General features: G+C 42.5%; 2 protein-coding genes across 4 annotated transcripts in view; one reads left to right on the plus strand and one right to left on the minus strand.

Annotated features, from left to right (window-relative positions):
- Positions 1-78: 78 nt before the first annotated feature.
- On the minus strand, positions 79-12721 carry pbrm1l (polybromo 1, like). Of its 3 annotated transcripts, none has more exons than XM_047332886.1 (30): positions 12584-12721; positions 12087-12257; positions 11854-11951; positions 11551-11698; positions 10971-11120; positions 10594-10710; positions 10306-10374; positions 10118-10216; positions 9955-10040; positions 9725-9816; positions 9429-9645; positions 9170-9311; positions 8926-9011; positions 8459-8738; positions 8252-8354; positions 7481-8120; positions 6756-6973; positions 6470-6655; positions 6025-6182; positions 5679-5921; positions 4230-4375; positions 3973-4130; positions 3671-3854; positions 3380-3587; positions 3042-3240; positions 2886-2957; positions 1836-1997; positions 1384-1433; positions 1054-1267; positions 79-506 (listed from the first exon to the last, which is right to left on the minus strand). In XM_047332886.1, exons 2-30 carry the CDS (start codon positions 12228-12230, stop codon positions 343-345), a joined length of 4833 nt encoding a protein of 1610 aa, XP_047188842.1. In that variant the 5' UTR covers positions 12231-12257; positions 12584-12721; the 3' UTR covers positions 79-342. The 3 variants fall into 3 exon arrangements, with proteins under 3 accessions (XP_047188842.1, XP_035488632.1, XP_035488631.1); XM_035632739.2 differs by having other exon boundaries at positions 2802-2957; XM_035632738.2 differs by having other exon boundaries at positions 2802-2957; positions 10965-11120.
- Positions 12722-13505: 784 nt separating this feature from the next.
- camk1a (calcium/calmodulin-dependent protein kinase Ia) overlaps positions 13506-18473 on the plus strand; it is an 18055-nt gene continuing 13087 nt past the window's right edge. The window contains exons 1-2 of the mRNA XM_035632759.2: positions 13506-13716; positions 15116-15234. Of these exons, the coding sequence (XP_035488652.1) occupies positions 15149-15234 (86 nt within the window). The 5' untranslated portion in view covers positions 13506-13716; positions 15116-15148. The remainder of the gene's footprint in view (positions 13717-15115; positions 15235-18473) is intronic.

Raw genomic sequence — 18473 nt, forward strand, 5'->3', positions numbered from 1 at the left:
TAACTGGACCGTATAAAATAGTAAATCTATAAACTGGACAAACACAGGCACAGTTAAAACATTTCAAATCACACTATCAACAGGATATTCTGAATTTTATTTTGGAAGTATCAGTCAGCCAAAAAAACACTGGTTTTACAGCACAGTTCATCTAAAGGGTGTAAAAAAGAAAAATCAAAACGCACACACAAAATATCTATCAAGCTCATTATGGTAGCTAATAAATATAAAACTGATCATGATTCACTATAAAATATTGCTTCCTAATCCTTCCTAAACTCTTGTAGCCTGAGGATAGAAGCAGTGAGGGAGCTGGTTATAGTGGTTTGAGTGTCCTACAGGTTACAGGTTGTGTGCCTGACAGATGTTCAGAGAGTCTCTCAGCATCAGGTCACGCAGACGCCACAGTGCATCCGCCATGGTGGTGTGGGCTCCTTTGCTCTTCAGCCAGTGAGCTGGCAGCCTGCTCTCCTGCTCTTTGGTCAGGTGAGCATCTCGCCTTTGGGCTGTTGTGGACAGACAGGGTTCTTGATTAAAGTGTGATTTTGAACGGGAGAATTATGTCTTACAAGCATAAATATGAATGCAAAGAAAAGGTATTTAACCTGTTTAACACTCAAAAAGTCTGCCTACTAAGAATTAGGAGAAAATACCAACAGCCACAAAGTCATAATATTTCTTACTTCAATGATAAAGAACAGACGACGGAAAAACTAAGAAAACTTCTTCTATCTGTTCATTCTTAACAATATATTCTGTATTTTTGGAATAAAAAAATGCAGGGAACTTATGCAGATATAGACATATAAACAATTAAAAGGGATGTTTACAAATAATAGAAATTCAAGGGTATAGTAAATGTAAAATCATTATTGCAAAAGGAGCAATGTCAAAGACTCCTGTTATCAGCTGATTATCCCCTGATTATCATTTTATCTGGTCTTTATTTAGAGTGCAGAGGTCGAGTATTGTCTTATCCTGCCAGTGATACAAAATTAATCCCTTCATATGATACCCTGGGGAAAAAAAAAAAGATCACTTAATGTACGCCACCTTTAAGAGTTTGGTCAAACTTGCTGACAGTGGCGGACTCTGAATTCAAGCCCTCGATGTACTTCAGGTAGGCCTCTGAGTGAAGGACCCGTTGAGTCTTTGGTGGTGGCGCCACAAACATGGGGGTGGTGGGCTGCAGGTGTGAGGGTTGGCCCAACTGCCCCTGTCCTGGGTATGGAGGAGGAGCGTGCTGACCTGGGCTGAACATCCCGGGCTAAAAATCAAACAATGACAAAATATTTTTAGCATGTGGACATAATGTTTAGAATATTGAATTATATGAAATCACATAAACACTGTATAAACTGTGTTTTTGGGATTGGGGCTCACCTGTTGCATAAAGTTTCCTTGTGCAGGACTTCCTGCCATGCCATTCATACCTGTTAAACGACAACACTTAGTTTCTGCAGATTCAGCAGCTGTGAGAAACTCGTACCGGTTTGCTTTATCGTCAAGATCAACAACAATGCTTTAAAATGATTTATAGTTATGTTTTTGAAAACTGGTTGAATGTTATTTTGAATATCAGTTATATGTTAGTCATTTGGTATCAGTTTTAACATGCATTAACACTGGATCTGTGGATTTGTGTATGGAGCCTTAATATTTTTGGTGTGGGATGTGAGCACACTTTTGAGAGAGGATGTTGAAGACGAGAGAGCCTTTTTTCTGCTCGATGACTAAATCAGGCTGTGCAGCCTGTGGACCAGGTAAACCCCCTCCAGCAGGAGAGATACCACTGGATGTGACTGAGCAGGTGTGGCTAGGACAGTGGCCCTTACCCTGATGAGGCATGCCAGGGTACCCAGGCATACCTTGCTGGAGATGGTGAAGAGGAAGGTTGGGCCCCCCTGCAGGGTAAGGTGGCATTGTTGCCACACTCAACAAGCCCTCATGGGGGCCCTGAATGGGCATGTAAGGTGGGCCGTAAGCTCCCATCATGCCTTGGGGAAGAGGGTGAGGAAGGACGACAACATATTCCATGCATAAGTGACATGCAGCTGACTCTAAAAGAAACATGCACTAATACTACTACTGCTGCCAACCGTGGCCCCCTTTCACACATGCGCTTTGATCCATAAATGCTACGGTAATTTCTGGTGACTGACTTAATTTACCATGTCTGCTCATTGGTAATTAGTTGTCTCAAAATGTGTAACTACAACTCTAGCAGCAATTTGTAAAACTTACAAAATGATAGGACTGTTTATGTAATATGTAATTAAATATTACTAATTTGGGTACACTGAAAATTTAGAATGGCCTTCTGTTGTTTAGCTTTTTCCAACTCTCTTCTGTGTTAAAATATTCATAGAATATGCAATACGGTAAAGGAGACATGACGATGAAATGTAGTGTAAGTGTGTGATGATGAAAAAAACCCTTAACAGATTTAACAAATCTAGTGATGTGAAAGGTGTGAAAAGGCAAATACCAATGCGTCTGAGAAATGTTAGCAGGCAAAATGAACATGAAACTTGAGTTTTTAGATAAAGTGATTCATGGTTAAAAATAATCATGCAGTAAATGTCATGCAATTTCAACTGTGAAGCTAGTGATAGTAGAACTATATAAAACGATGATAAACAGCAGCAAAAGAAGAAAAATGTTGCTTTGTGAAATTAGTTTTTGAGATAAATATTTCATAAATATTTAAAATGGTTAGAAAATTAGACGATGTAATAGTCCAGCCTTATTTCTCTGCTGCCGTGTTGCCAAACACTCGTGCTGTCTCTGACAGGGGTTACCTGACACAGGGGTCATGGTCTGGTTTATCATTCCCATAGTGCTAGGCGAAGGCACCACCCCCATCAGTGCCCCTACTGGGGTACCTGCTCTAGGGGACGCTTGCTTCTGGGGGGGCCTATCACGCTCCTGGTGCTCCACTATTTTTGCTGCACGTTCTGCAAAATACAAAAATATTACGTTTTGACGAACCGCTCAAATGAAAAGGAATTTCACACCCACACGACACTGATGATTCTCACCTTCATACTCGGCTTTCTTAGAAGCTTCGAGGTTCCTCCACTCGGTGCCCACAAGTCGACTCAGCTCCCCAAAGGAGAAATCTGGGTGTCGTGCTTTGATGACCGCTCGCATTTCACTACTGAACAGGATATAGCCACTCATGTTGATCTTCCTCTTGGCCCCTTCCTTCTTTGACATGCCCTTCACTTTGGGTGTGGACTACAAAAAAAAAAGAAAGAAAAGAAAGAAAGAAAAACATGCAATAAATAAAGATAGATTTTGTGTTTGTGCTAATATTAGTAGCAGGGGCTTAGAGCCTTTGTACATAGGATTTGGACTTTTTAAGGAGACGGGGTACCTGAGAGGGCGTATATGGCATGTTGTCCATATCGTTTGCAAGTGGCGTTTGCAACTGAGGCAAAGAGGGCGTTGCTGGAGCCTCCTCCTCATCATCCATATCTTCCATATCATCATCTCCATCCTCAATGTCTGCCAGTTTAACCTCAAGCTCGTCTATCTTCTTGTCCAAAAATGGTGATGCTTCCTTCTGTGGCACCATCAGTTTCCTGTGCAAAAGAAACTAGAAATTCAGACTCTGCAAATATTTTAAACTTTAAATCTGAACATGTGGTGTGGTTCCTTGACTAACCTGAAATAGTAGATCTCCTCCTCCACCACTTTGGCAGAGTATGAAAAGCGTTTCAGACCCTTAAACTTTTTCATCTGCTTCTCAGTCTCAATGTAGCGACTTTCGCACAGCAAGATGTCGCCCTCTGAAACCTCGGTAGGTCTGCATGACAGGTAGTCCTTGAAGGAGGAAACCATACATTTGCCTGGAGAACAAAGAGGACGGACACAACTTGTTTGTTAGTGAAACTGCTGATCAATGTCAACATACAAATGATGTTCTATGGGCGATGACAAAATTTTGGGAAGTTATCTAAGCAGCACCTATGAGACAGGTCATGGGCAAGGTCTCCTCCAGAGGGCTCAGAAAAACTTCTCTCTTGTAGAACATCTTTGTGGGCTCGTGCTCGGTTTCCTCTGGATGGATGAAAATGGGTCCAAAGAAGAAGGTAGTTCCGTTCTGCACCCAAAGCTTCTCTATCCTAGAGTCAAGGGAGAAATATTACCATCAGATCATATCACTGTAAGAATTGTCCCCATTTCACTTCTTACACTAGAGAGAAAAATATACTTTCACGCACCTGGCAACACGGGGCTTTGACAGACCATGAGACTGGATGTAAACACAGTCTCCCACTTTAAACCACATGTTGTTGTAGCGTAGCTGTTCATAGTACTGACAGCCGGGCTCAGCTCCATTCATCTCCATAGGGACATCCTCTCTCTCCTACATGAATAAATATGCAAACCCAGATGAACCAGGAGGTTGTTTATATAGTGACAAATACATTTATACTTGGTTAGATTTGGGTTGATTTCCACTATTTTATTACAGGGAGGGGGGTGGGATCTGTTAACTAAAAAGGTAATGTGTTTTATGGGGTGATGACAAGCAGAAACGTAAAAACAAAACTGTGTCATTATGGCAACATTTTGGATTTGAAGATGACAAATTTAAATGGTTGTTGTAAGAATTAAAGGAGACATTATGCTCATATTCCAGTTCATGATTTAAATTTTGGTTATTAGGTGAAAAGGTTTACATGCGCTAATGTTCAGAAAACGCATCAGTTTTAAGCCATTTCTGCAGCTCCTCTTATCAGCCTCTCTCTGATACACTCAGGTTTAGCTCCCATCTCTTTAAGGCCCACCTCCCAATGGAGCCCAGTCTGCTCTGATTGGTCAAACGCTTACAGCGCATTTAGGAAGTGTCGGCCTCCACTCTAGCTTTACATGGCTTTTGTTGGAAGTCAACACCAGACTAGCCACTAGTGAATGGTGAACAAAATGGTCAGAAAGTTGAATATGAAATGACAGACAACCTCAACAGTTGCAATTTTACCTAAGTAATGAGAGAGAAGTGAACAAATTTGTGAAAATTTGAAGCCAGAGAAAGATCATCAGTGGTTTAATTTTCACATGACCCAGACGGTACACACAAGTAAGTTAAATATTTTTTTTTTTTTAGTTAGGCAAACAAAACCGCAGGTCACATGTATCCCATTTTAGACACATTGAAACTGAGTCAAGTGTGACACCTATGGGTACCAGTCAGTATACCAGTCCAAACCTACTTGGAATTAACTGCTGTTACACCAAGATCCTGATACCACTACAAGATAATTAATCCCCTGCAGTCAAGACCGACTGACGGTGATCTTTTTTAGCAACAATACACTTTAGATTTTATTTTATCTTTCAGTCATACCTGGACTCCAGCCTTGTCCTTTACCCAGAGGACTAGTATCCTGACTTTTCAGGATCAAACTAAAGGTAGCACGGTATTGAAGTCAACTACAAGGGCCTATAATTTGTCTATTTGACTCTAATCTGCTACTGCAATAACCCAGTTTTCATAAAAGTAAAATTACCAGGCTCTCACAGGATTATGAACAGCTCAGTGAGACCAAAATGCATGATTAACTACAAATTCCTCTTTTCAAAGACATAAAGTAATCCATCAAAATGTGGACAGTATAGTATTGTGCATTGTCATATTCAAACCCTAGAAAAATACAATGTCACCTTACCTTGTCGACAAAACTGCCACTGTCCGCATATGAAATTGTTAGCTTGTCCTGGTCGGGCTTGGCAAACATGGAAGCTACACGGACCACAGGCAGAGGCACCTCTCGAGAGGCCAATTTCACAGAACTCACAGGCATGGCCCATATCTTGATCTTCTTGAAGGCCTTGTTCCTGGCAGAGTAGCGGGATTCACAGACGTAGACATCCTCAGCTTTGTAGCCCTCCGGTTGCATTTTGAAATAATCCTACAGGTACCAAAAAAAAGGATTATGATTAGTTTTGGACCATTCTGTCAAATTAAAATAAAAACATTTCTGAATATGGTTCAGTTTCTGTAGAGGGTCTTACCTTCACAAACACAACCACACATTTGCCCAGGACTTTACTGATTGACACTCTGTTGTAGTAGTCGCTCTTGAAGACCTCTTTTTCCAGAAACTTGCGTGTGGCCAGGTGGAAGGTTTCACGAGGCCTGTAGAACCAGCAACCGTAGAGCCACTTCTGACCTTAAGCAAGACATAAAACATGCAAATATTCAGAACAAGACAACGAAGATTTGAAAAAATGTTATCGATAATTAGCAAACATCTCAATATTCATGAGCCAAAATAAAAAAAAAACAATATCTAAAAGCATTTAAAAACTATTTCTTATAATAAAACTGCAGACTGCTTTTGACTGTGGTTCATCATAAAAGGTAGAAAAATATTCTCTTATCGGCAGACTCTAGATATTAGTTTTATTAGTTAGGTTTTTTTCCTCAAGTTACCAAAAAAAGGGTTTAGTGTGGTACCTGCTTCATCCTCCCATAGACGTTCAATACAGACGATGTGTGGCTTCAGGTTCGGCTCTGATGGCTCCACATAGACAAAGTCTCCCACGTGGTAGGTGCTGTTTTCAAAGCTGCAGTTCTGACTGTACACGCGCTCCGACTCTGGCGCCCACACTTCTCCTGGCAGGTCCACCGCTTTCTCACCGTCTTTGGGACAACCACGTACAATCACTTTAATACCACACCAACACTTTTGACTTATTCATCAAACCTGTGTATAAGGCAAGCAGCAAAACAGTTCACATACCTTTATTCACCTCTTCTTCTTCCTTCTTCTGCTTGTCCTCCTCGATCTCTTTGGGAATTTTTTCCCTCTTTTCCTGATCGACATCGCTGTGCAGGTGTTTTGACGTGTAATTGAGTGCAGTGGTCAGTAGGATTTCTCCATTCTTGCATAGTTCATCCCTTATCTTAATGAAAAACTGTTGCAGTTCCACTGCATCCTCAAATATCTCAGAGTCAGTCCTGCAAATGTGAAAAAGAAAATATGTACATTTTTTTTCTTCGTATCTTGATGTTAAAGGGGAAGTGAACACTTTTGATGAAAGCTTGTCTTTGTTTTTGTTGTTGATGAATTTACTGCACTGCACTGCCAACATGCAGCCTTGGGTAAGACCGCCGTGCTAACCACTAGGCCAAAATCCCAGAGTCTTAGCACTGTTCCCTAGCACGTCTCTGAAGGTGTTCGGGAGTTATGTTTACAAACTTCACAGGCAGTGTTGTGTGGTGCGGTCTGGACCATTTCTTTTGCAGAAAAAGGCACGCCATACAGAACCGACAGTTAGCAGGCCGTGAGGATTTTTTTTTTTTTGTTACAAAATCATGCATTGGTATACGCTTACTGCCCCTTTAACAAAATATGGTGTCACTTGTGACAAAAGCGCGACATGTGCTTATCAGATTAAGAAAACCATTTTACTGATCAAGCCTCAATACAACTTTACATATAAACTGTGAAGACACTTTGTATACCTGTGTAGCCTCCGTGCCTTCTCCAGCACTTCAAACATGTGTTCCTGGAAAACATCCAGCCTCCTGTAGCGGCCTCGGTCCACGTTCATCCTTATGACATCAAAGTTAAGTGGTGGCTTCTCAGGAGCGGCTGGATCCACAGCTGGAATCTCAGCCAGCGAGTCACTGTAGCATCGGCCCTCTTCATCCTGGTGGCCCAGCACCGACACAAACAGGTTCCTGATCAGTTCTCGCACCAGCGATCCGACAGCAGGAAGCCCAGAGTCCTCGCCTCCCTCTTGCTGCTTCCGTGTCTCCAACAGCACACGGTGCAACATCAGAGCATCCCGATAGATCAGAGACTCTGGCTCGTTGTACATGCAGGCATTGTTGAACATGCAAGTAAAGTCCTCTGCCAGCGCTTCAACGTCTTGGTAGCGACCAGCCGCCATATGACTTCGCAGGCGCTCCATATCTATGGGCCTCTTGATGGTGGCGTAGTAATCAGGCAACTCAGCACGAGATGGCAGACGGAGGAAGATTGTGCTGAGGCGTCGTCCTCGACGATCAGTGAAGTTTCTCACGGCATCGTAGACCTCATTCAGCCTCTGCTGGAGAGGCGTGAGGTATTTGGACTTCTTTGGAGAAACACCAATCTTTCCTAAATATGAAAAGAATTACACTTAGAATCAAAGTTGCAGAATTTTGAAAATGTGATGCAATATAGAAAATCCTCAACCATAATGTAAAGTGTACCTCAGCTGCATAGACACCTGACATGATCACACTTACTTAGTTTCAGTTTCGGAGAGCCCATGTCCTCTTCTTCAGGAGTTCCCATCTCCTTGCGCTTGTCTTTAAGTATCTTCTCCAAAACATCTGCATCATTATACACCTATGTAATCCAAATATAGGGTGTCAGAAGAACTTATGCCATTGCAAGATTATTATGCATACATTAATAGCAAGAACTGAATGGAACGGATTAACACTGTCTACCTGAGATCCCTCCTCATTGTAATGCCTGGCGTTACGGAACATCAGCTTCATGTCGTCCAGCAGAGCTTGCTCTGTGGCGTAGCTCTCAATGCGGATGTTGTGTTCAATGGTCTTCAGGTCCATCGGTTCGAGGATGACATTATAGTAGTCAGGGTAGTCTTTTTTAGATGGTTTAACCATGAAAAGATCACAGAGACGTCGATTGGTGCCTGCCTCCTTAGCCTCGATCACCGCAGCGTACAGGGCTTTCATTCGGTTCTTTTTGACATTCTTCTTGTGGCTTGAAAAAATGAATATATATATAATGTGGAAAAGCATGGATGGAAATACAGAGCCAGTAAATGCAAAATATAAGAAATTCTAAAGAGTGATGTATTGTAGTCTTTTGTAGGCAAACGCACCATATAGTTCTGTTGTTTGAGAAATTGCAATAGATTATTTTAGATTTTTTTTTTAAACAGCTGTACCTTTTCCTCTTGACGCTCCCTGCATCAGACGACAGAATGCTGTCTCCATCTTCATCATCTCTCCTTAGAAGGTCCCTCTTTTTTGCCTGTACAGACAACAAGAGACCAACAGATATAAAAAAAAATACTTCAGCAGACACATATATTTGCTTATGTATCTAGACCTGCAAGATACTCTGTGGTCTGTTTCAAATTTTTGTCTTTTTCAGTATTACCTGACTGAGAATGATTCAGAAGTCATTACCTGCATGATCTGCTGAAGCCTGAAGGCCCGCTTGTAAATGCTTGAGTTAGGCATGTTGTAGCGCTTTGCATTCTCAAACATCAGATTGAGGTCAGCCTCCATCTGGTCCAAACTTTCATACTCCCCATTCTTCATCTTTGCCCTAAAAGAGAAAGATTTTAAAAATGATTATTCAAATCTGCAGTTCAGATAGTATTTTTTTTTTTTTTTTTAAACCAAAACGCTGCTGACTTACATATATTGAATGATTGTTTCTTACCTGATCTGCTGCAGAGTGATGGGCTGTTTGATCTGCTGGTAATAATCGGGGTATTCCCTGCGAGAGGGCAGGTGCTGGAACGGTTCGGAGAAGACCTGGCCCTGGCTGTTCCTGGCGCCCCTCACAGCTTCGTACAGCTGGAAGATTGGGTTGCTCATCTCCATGCTCGAGCTCTGACTCTCAGCCTCTGACTCTCCCTCATCATAGCACACAGAGCCTGCAAACATTTACATGGTGAGCAAGCCGTCGCAAAAAACACAAGGTGAATTTCTCCTCAACCTTCTAACAATACTTACCAGAGAGAACGGGGTCGTCCTCGCTCTCTGAACCATAGTGAAGAGCTACACTGACACCAGAAAGACGATCGCCCTGACCAGACCTTCGATTCCTGAATAGTAGGAGTAAAGACACACGGCATACAGCACTGTAGATTTTAAAAGAATCTTTTTTGCATCCGGGAGTTATCTGCTCTTATTTGAGACCAAAAAAAAAAATTGTTCAATATAAACAAATTTTTGTTTAATACCTGATGCGGAGACTAGATTTAGTGGGTTCAGCGTGTTCAAGTTCGGTCTTCCGCTGAATGAAGACTTTCTTTATGGTGTTAGCATCCTATAAAGTAAGAGAACAATTGTTAATATCATGTTAAATCTTTTTTTTTTTGAAGGAGATCAAGAAAAAAAGTTTACCTTGAAAACCTGAGATCCTGGTTCGTTGTACGTTTTGGCATTTTTGGCCATCAGGTCAATATCCTTGGCCATAGCATTGATGCCTTTATAGTGACCAATCTATGCAAATAAAAGAAGTCATCGTTGGTCAGAATATAATATCATGATGATTTGACATCAGTGAATTGGTCAGAGAGTCAGGTGATTACCTGTATCCTTTGAGCGATTGTTCTCAGATCGATTGGGTCCTTTATAACGGCATAGTAGTCTGGGTAATGCTAGTAAAAATACAATTGTGTGAGATAAAGGCCACTGTGAACAAGTTAAATAAAAACAAACTTATTAAAAAATAATAGGCCGTTATCTAGATATAAACTTTCCACTTTCTAAATGTGTCATATACTGTATGCATTGTTGTTAGAGGTCTGCTGATGTTATGAAAAATATAACAATTTCAGGAACATAATTTTAAGTCCAAAGACTTTCAAACGACTTACCACTTTGGACGGCAGTTTCTGGAACAGTTCACTGACCAGACGCCCTGAGGGATCAGAGTGTGACACCACAGCCTCCAAGAGTTGCTCCAACACCTCCTTCAATCTACCAGTAGACGTCTAAAAGACAATTGTGCATAAAGAGGTTTCCTGTAGCACAACAGCCCATGTTTTTCAATGCAAAATGCACATTTAAAGAACATTTGTTCATAAAAAAATATGGAAAATCAATGTTTTGATAATTTAAAAGAAATTTACCTTATTTTTTTATGTATTGATGCATTAAGCTCATAAGCAAAGCAACTACAGTACGTGACAATCTTATAGACGGGTCAGACAACCTAATAATACAACCAATTAGTAATATCACTTACTAATACCTCATCCTCAGTTGACATTCCTGGAGTATCCATCATATCGTCACCATCTTCATCATCCTCATCGCCGTCTCCAGGCTGCACAAACTCATTCCTTGTTTGTAGATACACCTCCCACAACTTGCATGCAGCTTGATACTCCTCACTGTCGCGCTGAATCATTGACATGAACATGAAAATGAATTTAGAACGAAATAAGGCAGGCAGTGGGGTGGCCTGATACAAATCAGAAACAGAATCTAATTTCCACATAGAACACTGATTATGACTTTTTGATGACATTGTAAAAAACTTTGATAAAGAACTAGTTATGGCCTAGTAATAGTTTACACACGGCACATAGCACCGATACCTACTCAAATAAAAACAAAGTAAAAATAGAAACTGTTTTTAAGTTTTCAACTTGAGTTGAATACGAGGAAGAGCCTTGGGCTCGAAACATCACTATGGCAACAAAAAAAAATCCTTTAACAGCATCTTATCCTCTTTTCATACTTTTGAAGTTCAAACCCATGCAGAGTACCTTTATGTTAAATACATGGATAAATTGATTAGAATATAAGTTCTCTCTTTTACTCTATACCTTGTAGAATGATTTGGCATTGTTGAACATGAGCTGGAAATCTGCAGTGAGCTGCTCCACGTCAGTATAATCCTCCGACTTCAGTTTGTACTGAATTTTTGTCATATCAATTGGCTGAGACACGGCGTCGTAGTAATCAGGCTGATTCCTAGAGAAAGCGGAAGAGAGCGCACACGTCACCCACACTGTGTGCTACATTTAGTGACGCACCACAAATACTGGATGAAATCCCTGGATGAAATGCAGGTGTGCTGTGTGTAATGGAGAGGTCGTCTTGGCCAGTTTTTTTCCCAGCTATCGTACCTCCTCTTTGGTACCCTCAGAAAAACTTCACACAGTTGCCTTCCTCTATCATCCTTGTGGTCCCTGACAGCGTTGAACAGCTCGTGGCACACGGCGATCTGGGAGGGCAGAAGGTAGATTAGAGACGACTAACACTGGTTCAAATTCACACACACACACACACACACACACACACACACACACACGCGGGAAGACAAACAAGTCATGCAGTGAAATCCATGTCTATTATTCACCATGTCTACCGGAGGAACGTTGGAGGTTCTCCTTCTCTTCCTGCCACTTCCAGGAGTGGAGGAGGAGGCATCGTCGAGGTCCCCCCCTCCGCTGACACTGCTGGAGGGCGAAGTGGCTCGTCTCCTCTTGGAGCTCGCGGACATGGCGTATCAACAAGCTAGCCACGCTAGCTACGAACACAAACCAAACGACACGAAGAGGTTCATCTCAGCGTGGATTGCCACCGGGTTCAAACCCAGATTAATTTACAGTCGCAGTGGCCGTCGACCGCCCCCGTGCTCATCCACAACTACAGTACAAGTGCGAGGGGCCACCGTTAGCATTAGCTTGAATGTATGAAACAAAGCGAAGAGACGAGCAGCCGTTAGCATGTTATCCCGACTTGTCTGTCGCTTTCCTACTAAAACCAAACTAGCTACATACACTGAAGTCACGCAGAAACACGTAAGAGCCGGGGCCGGTTGACAAAGACAAGGACTTTTTATTTTAAACGTACCCAAAATGCAGCAAAGTCCGTCGTAGTTCCCTGAGCAAAAGATGTGTGACGGCTAGTTGGCTACTAGCTACTGTTGTTTGAAAACTCCTGCCCGGAAGCGCCGCATGAGGCGGGGCTGCCCCCTAGTGTTTGGGAGAAGCGATGCACCCGAGGGTGTGTGTGCCTGCTGTAGACAGTAAATACACAAAGAGACAATATATTCAATTTATTCAAATTGCAAAGTCGACATTTAGTAGGCCTACAATGGTAGTCTGTGTCTGAGGCATACTTTTGGGCTAATTCTGTAGTATTACAGACAAGGTAAGTGATAACACCGTTTAACCATACGTCAATTCAAAGTGCCTCACATGAAAGAGAAACTCATTTAGAAAGCATATGCAAGAAACACATGGAAATATAAAAAGACACCTTATTATTATTGTTGTTGTTGTTGTTGTTGTTGTTGTTGTTATCAAGCTGTTTCAAATTGAACACTGTAAGCTGGGGGAGGCTGTCAGATGAGATATGTTGAATCCATGTGTTTGGTACATTCTGTTTTGGATTGATTTTGTACCATAAGTTATTCCAATGATTTTTTTGTTTGGTTTTGTTCACATAGCAGCATGGCAGGTGCTCCACACCCAAGGATGGGCCCAGATCTTTGACCTTATACAGTGGACATTTGCGAGTGGGGAATGCTGTGGAACATGCAGGGCGCCTGAGATGCTGTTATTCCTGTTTAGAATAAGAAAAGGCCTTTCAAACTGTCTGCATTCCCGTTCAGTATATATAGGCTATACTCTGCAGCAGGACCATCGACACCCTGTGAGAAAAAAAGACAGAATAAAACAAGCAGATGTACAGAGAAGCTGTTCTCTCTCTCACACACACACACACACACACACACACACACACACACACACATATATATATATATATATGTATATCTAACAGCTCGGCCATCACAAGGTGAATCGCAGATCACGTTGGTGAGAGGAGAACACGGAGTGATTTTCTGTGCTGCACTACGTCCACAGACGGCTGGTTGCTCTTGACGTCAGGAGAAGTCTGCGCGCTGCGCACGAAGCTCGGCAGCATCCACATCGCGCCCAGCGGGCAGGAGAAGCGCATCGCAGCTACAGATCGCCATTTAGGTATGGATTTCTTTTAATTATCATTATTATTTCTCAGTCACCTCTCCATTTCTATGCGCCTGTGATGCGTTTAATGTCCCCCCCCCCCCCCTCCCTTCTTCTCGAGCTATAAAAGTTATCGCGCTTGTTTTAAAGGTGCGCGTCCGTGTCGCACGTCCGCAGCCTCCCGATCCCGCGGAGAGGAGGATGCTGCTGATGCTGCTGCTGATGCTGCTGCCGCCGTTTCGGTTGACTGTCGTACCCTTGAGTGCTGCAGCATAGCCCCCCACCCACACCGCCGTGTTCGTTCCCGAAGCCCACATGCACGACCGACCACCCAGGCGAACACTGCACCGCTTTCATATTGCACATACATGCAGAACCTTTTCGTTAATTAAATTTTTTTTTTTTTTTTTTGCATTTTCCATTCATCCTCCCGATTGTCATCCACGCCCCTGCAGCCGTGTAACGCGGAGCAGGCTCCCAGATAATATACCGTTTCCATTTGACCCAAGCTCTTGTAGTATTGTCTTGTCTTGTATGTAGATGTCGTCAGAGCAGCCCGAATGTTTTAAAAGCTTCAGATGATAAATATAGCACCAGTCCCCTCCAGCCTGGCATCTGCCTCTTTACTGGCCATGCGTTTGTTTCTGCGACGGAGAGAAACTGCATGGCCCCTGTTCTTGTTTGCCCTACTTTCATACTTTCCAGCTGTTATTCGTGGCTAATTGCAAAAAAAAAAAATCATATGTTATTGAACCAGCATCATGGGGGGTAGAAAGGTTAATATCCTTTTATGTAAGCTTATTTTTGGCTTGTCTAATATGTTTGTTCTTGCCACTTTGCTCAGCCTGTTAAAGTTTTCTCTCAGATTAACCTTTTTTTTTTTGTCAAGTTCAGCCACAGGCCCCTCCACAGCTATATATATATATACATATACACAGTATAAACATAATTCTTGTACTTCACTGCAATCAGACTTTAGCGGTCTCTAACGGGCATGCATGCGATGCAGTAACTAGCCACAGTACCACTTAATCAGGAAAATCAATGGTTTATTTAATGACTGAAGGCAACACAGTCGCATCGGTCTGCCAAACTGTACCGGACGATCCCATTAGATCCAATTAGGATCTATTGAGCTGACGCAGAGGCAGAGTATTGCTTGCAGCCCAGATGATCTCCGCGAGGAACATTGAACAGTGCTGGAATAACTGTGTTGTAATATTTCAACTCAAGTCGCCTGCTCGTTCCCCAGTTGTGTAACGCAATGATGCATCAGCATCAGATGGTGGTGAAAAACTCACCATGATGAAGTCATTTATCACAGTCATCCAGATCGAATGTTTATTTATTTGAGTACACATGTGGCGGTTAAGTCCATCCAAAGTTTTTATATTCTGTTCTCTTTGCCCCGTAGCTGTAGTGTGGCGAATCCGATCAGCGTTGTAGGATGCCTCTTGGAGAGGATGGAAATGGATGGAAAAAGAAGACATCGGACATCAAAGAACACTATGACTTCAAAGAAGTGCTGGGAACGTAAGTTGTTTGCTGTGAGTTTTGGGCTGTTTTCCGGATGAAGTTGAATTACTAACCTTCGCAAATAGTGGGCAACCGGTACGGGCGGCCCCCGGACCCCCAGGGGCCCTGATCACACCAGTTCCACTGGGTGTCAGTGTGGTATGTGACTGGGACAGTATTTCAGGAAAGGTGACATTTTCACTTGCACTGCATTGGTTCCTTTTCCTCCATTTTTTGTGGTGGCTGCAGACGTCTCAGAAGTGGACACCTAGAAGCTTTTTTAAATGAATCAAAACTACACAAACAGAATGCGTTTTTGTTCGCTTTGAACTGACCCTTAAACGCGGGTTTGTCTGGAGGCCCGGACTTAGGGGAAATGCCCTTTGTGAAATCTGGTCTTTGATCTTGCTGTTCTTCTGTCTCATATGACCACAAAACAACTGATAGATAGCAAGCGAGGGACAAGGTAGAATTCCCATAGACCAACACTGGTTGGTTTACTGACGTTTGAGGCCAAATATGGTGAAGCTGCCATGTTTAGTCTGCTGTTTGCGCGGTCATTTCTGGGTACTTGCCAGTGGCACATCATTTACATAGTGCTGAAGAAACCAAGGGGTCAGCAGGGGCCCATCACTCGTCTGTCCAGAGACGCAGAGTTTGAGTCTGGACACTGTTCTCTGTCTCTCCGTATTACTCTTTGCCACAGTTGGATGCTCACTCAACTGCACTCAACCATTTTTGTTCCCCCTCCTCACTCTTTCCTCGGAGAAAGCACAAAATCGTTTAGAAGGGATCGACTGGTCAAAGTCAACGCAAAGCAGATAGCAGCATAATTTAGAAAATAATAAAAAAAAAAACACAAAAGTATGAAAGACTTCAATAAATAAGAGATTTTACTGATCCCTGTCCCTGCCGTTGACCATGAGTTTAAAAAGACATTGTATCTGGAACCGCAGTTGTGCCTGTGTTCCTGATTGAACAACACCACAGGTCTATATAGTTATTCTCTTTTCTCTTAGACATTACGTTACATTGGTATTTGTGTTGATGACTAAATGTCTTTATGAACTAAAATAAACGGATTTGATCAGAATAAAATGACTTGAAAGGCTAGTGGCAGATTCACACAGGATAATTTTATTTATTTGACAATTCTTTCTATACAGTCTATATAGATGAACAGGATCAGTGATATAAATTGGTCAATGTCAACCGTGTGGATATGGTGTATAGCACCGAGGTGATGATATTCGCACAGTCTGGCCTACAACGTAGCTCTGACTTGGTTTCCGGCTACTTCTCTCTTTCAACCTGACACTTTCCCTGGAAATATGTGACTAAATTCAGTGTTTTTCTTTTTTCTAATCACACACCAGTATACGCACACAGATTATGGTATTCAGTCTGGTGAAAATTGTAATTTTCAACATGACCCATCTCTCTCTAGCCTCTCTGAGTCGCCTCCCGAGGAAGTTGTCAGCACCACAGTTTGGAGATAAGATAGACAGATTGATTGGTAGATAGTGATACGGAGGAGAAGAAAGAAATATTGGCACTGATGCTCCTACTTCATTTCCTGGCTCCTATCGTTACCTAGCAGCTGACACGATGCCAGAAGCCTGGTTACTATCCAAAGCAGAAATGTCCCAATTTGAACAAATAAACTGAAGTCAAACAAAATAGTTAAAATGTCCGGTAATATTAGTAAGTAGACATGTTGTGCCACTGATCCAGAAAGAAGTCAAACTGCATGTCCTTTTTGAAGCCACTCAAATCCCGGAGCTCTCTCCACAGAGTGGTGCCCGTCTGATGTTCATTTTGTTTTATCTCTTTTACATTTTCCCCCTCCTTCTTCACCTGCCTTAGTTCCTCCGTCAACGTTTCGTCAATTTGTTTGTTCCACCATCTGCCGTCTCCATCACTGGAGATAGATACCAAATGGTTCCACAATGGGTGGTGCAGTTCCTTTGTGCCGCAATCGAGTCATTTTTCCACGAAAACGGCCTCCCGGTGGCCAAGAGAATGACACGATGAAAGTAAGGTTTATAGGGGACCAATATGTTCTATCGCCATCGAACTGCGCAATCAATTTTAACATCATAATGAAAAGTTTCAGCCAAAAGGTTTATTCATATTTCTGCTTTAAATTGACACAAACCTGAAACTGCTGGTTGTTCAATCCATCCATTTGACACCTGGTGGAAACATCTTTTTCCTGTGGCCCTTATATTAATACTCTGGACTCCAAAGATGTATCATATATACATTTAAATTATTTTTGATTTAATATATTTCAATTTGTAATAAGGGAAAGGGAATCTTCAGCTAGCTGGTGATGGGGGCTGAACTCAGATAGGAATACAGACCTGAGACTGCAAACTCCATGGGGAACGGGACTGAGCCCAGATGGTCCGGGGGCAACGTTCCCCCACTCCCCTAAACCAGGTACAAGTGACCTAGCACATGTCCACCAGTGATGACACAAGCATGCCATATGGAGTGTGGTTGTTTTCTTTCTTCCCGGATTCACACCTGCTGCCCCAGAGAGGCTGCACACAATCGGATATCGATGGCCGCACAACTCTTGTCCACATCTGAGAAAATGAAATAGCAGGGGAGGGATGCTGAGGCTGACTGTTACCATAGAGTGCTGCATGAGGACGACGAATAAGACTGCAGCAGTCTTTGTCTCAGAGCTGCTGCACGCGGTGCACTTTGACCACAGTCAACTGTATATTCGAGGATTCACGACTGCTGCTAAAAGTCGATAACCTCTGTTGTGATTCCATCAAGACTTCACAGGAACCTAGAACAGTGATTGTTATTCAGAAGGATGATATTAAGGGTTATGTAACAAGATTGAAAGAGTCAATTGCCAGGATAGTATGTTGCCCCCCCCCCCCCCCCCCCCCCCCCCCCCCGTCACTATAGCTGGACCTGACAGAGGACAGAGTTAATGTGTTGATAGAAAGCTCCTTATGCTCGGAGAGAAGATTACAGAGGAGCTTTATCCAGGGTGTGAAGTTAATCGATTTATGTTGAAATGTTTTGTTCAGATCTGCCTTATTCTCGCAGCTCTGCCTCCGTTTGCGGTCCACTTCCGGACCAGCTGTCCTGAAGGTAGTGTTCGCACATAAAACATCCCCCGACTCTTCAGGTATAATGACTATCAAACCTCCTTTGACTCCTTTTTTAAATGCCGTTAACATTTTTAATGATTTTTAAAATTGTCACTCTCACATTTTGCTGAAATTTGA

The sequence above is a fragment of the Scophthalmus maximus genome, chromosome 6, assembly GCF_022379125.1.
Source record: "Scophthalmus maximus strain ysfricsl-2021 chromosome 6, ASM2237912v1, whole genome shotgun sequence".
Taxonomy (NCBI): Eukaryota; Metazoa; Chordata; class Actinopteri; order Pleuronectiformes; family Scophthalmidae; genus Scophthalmus; species Scophthalmus maximus.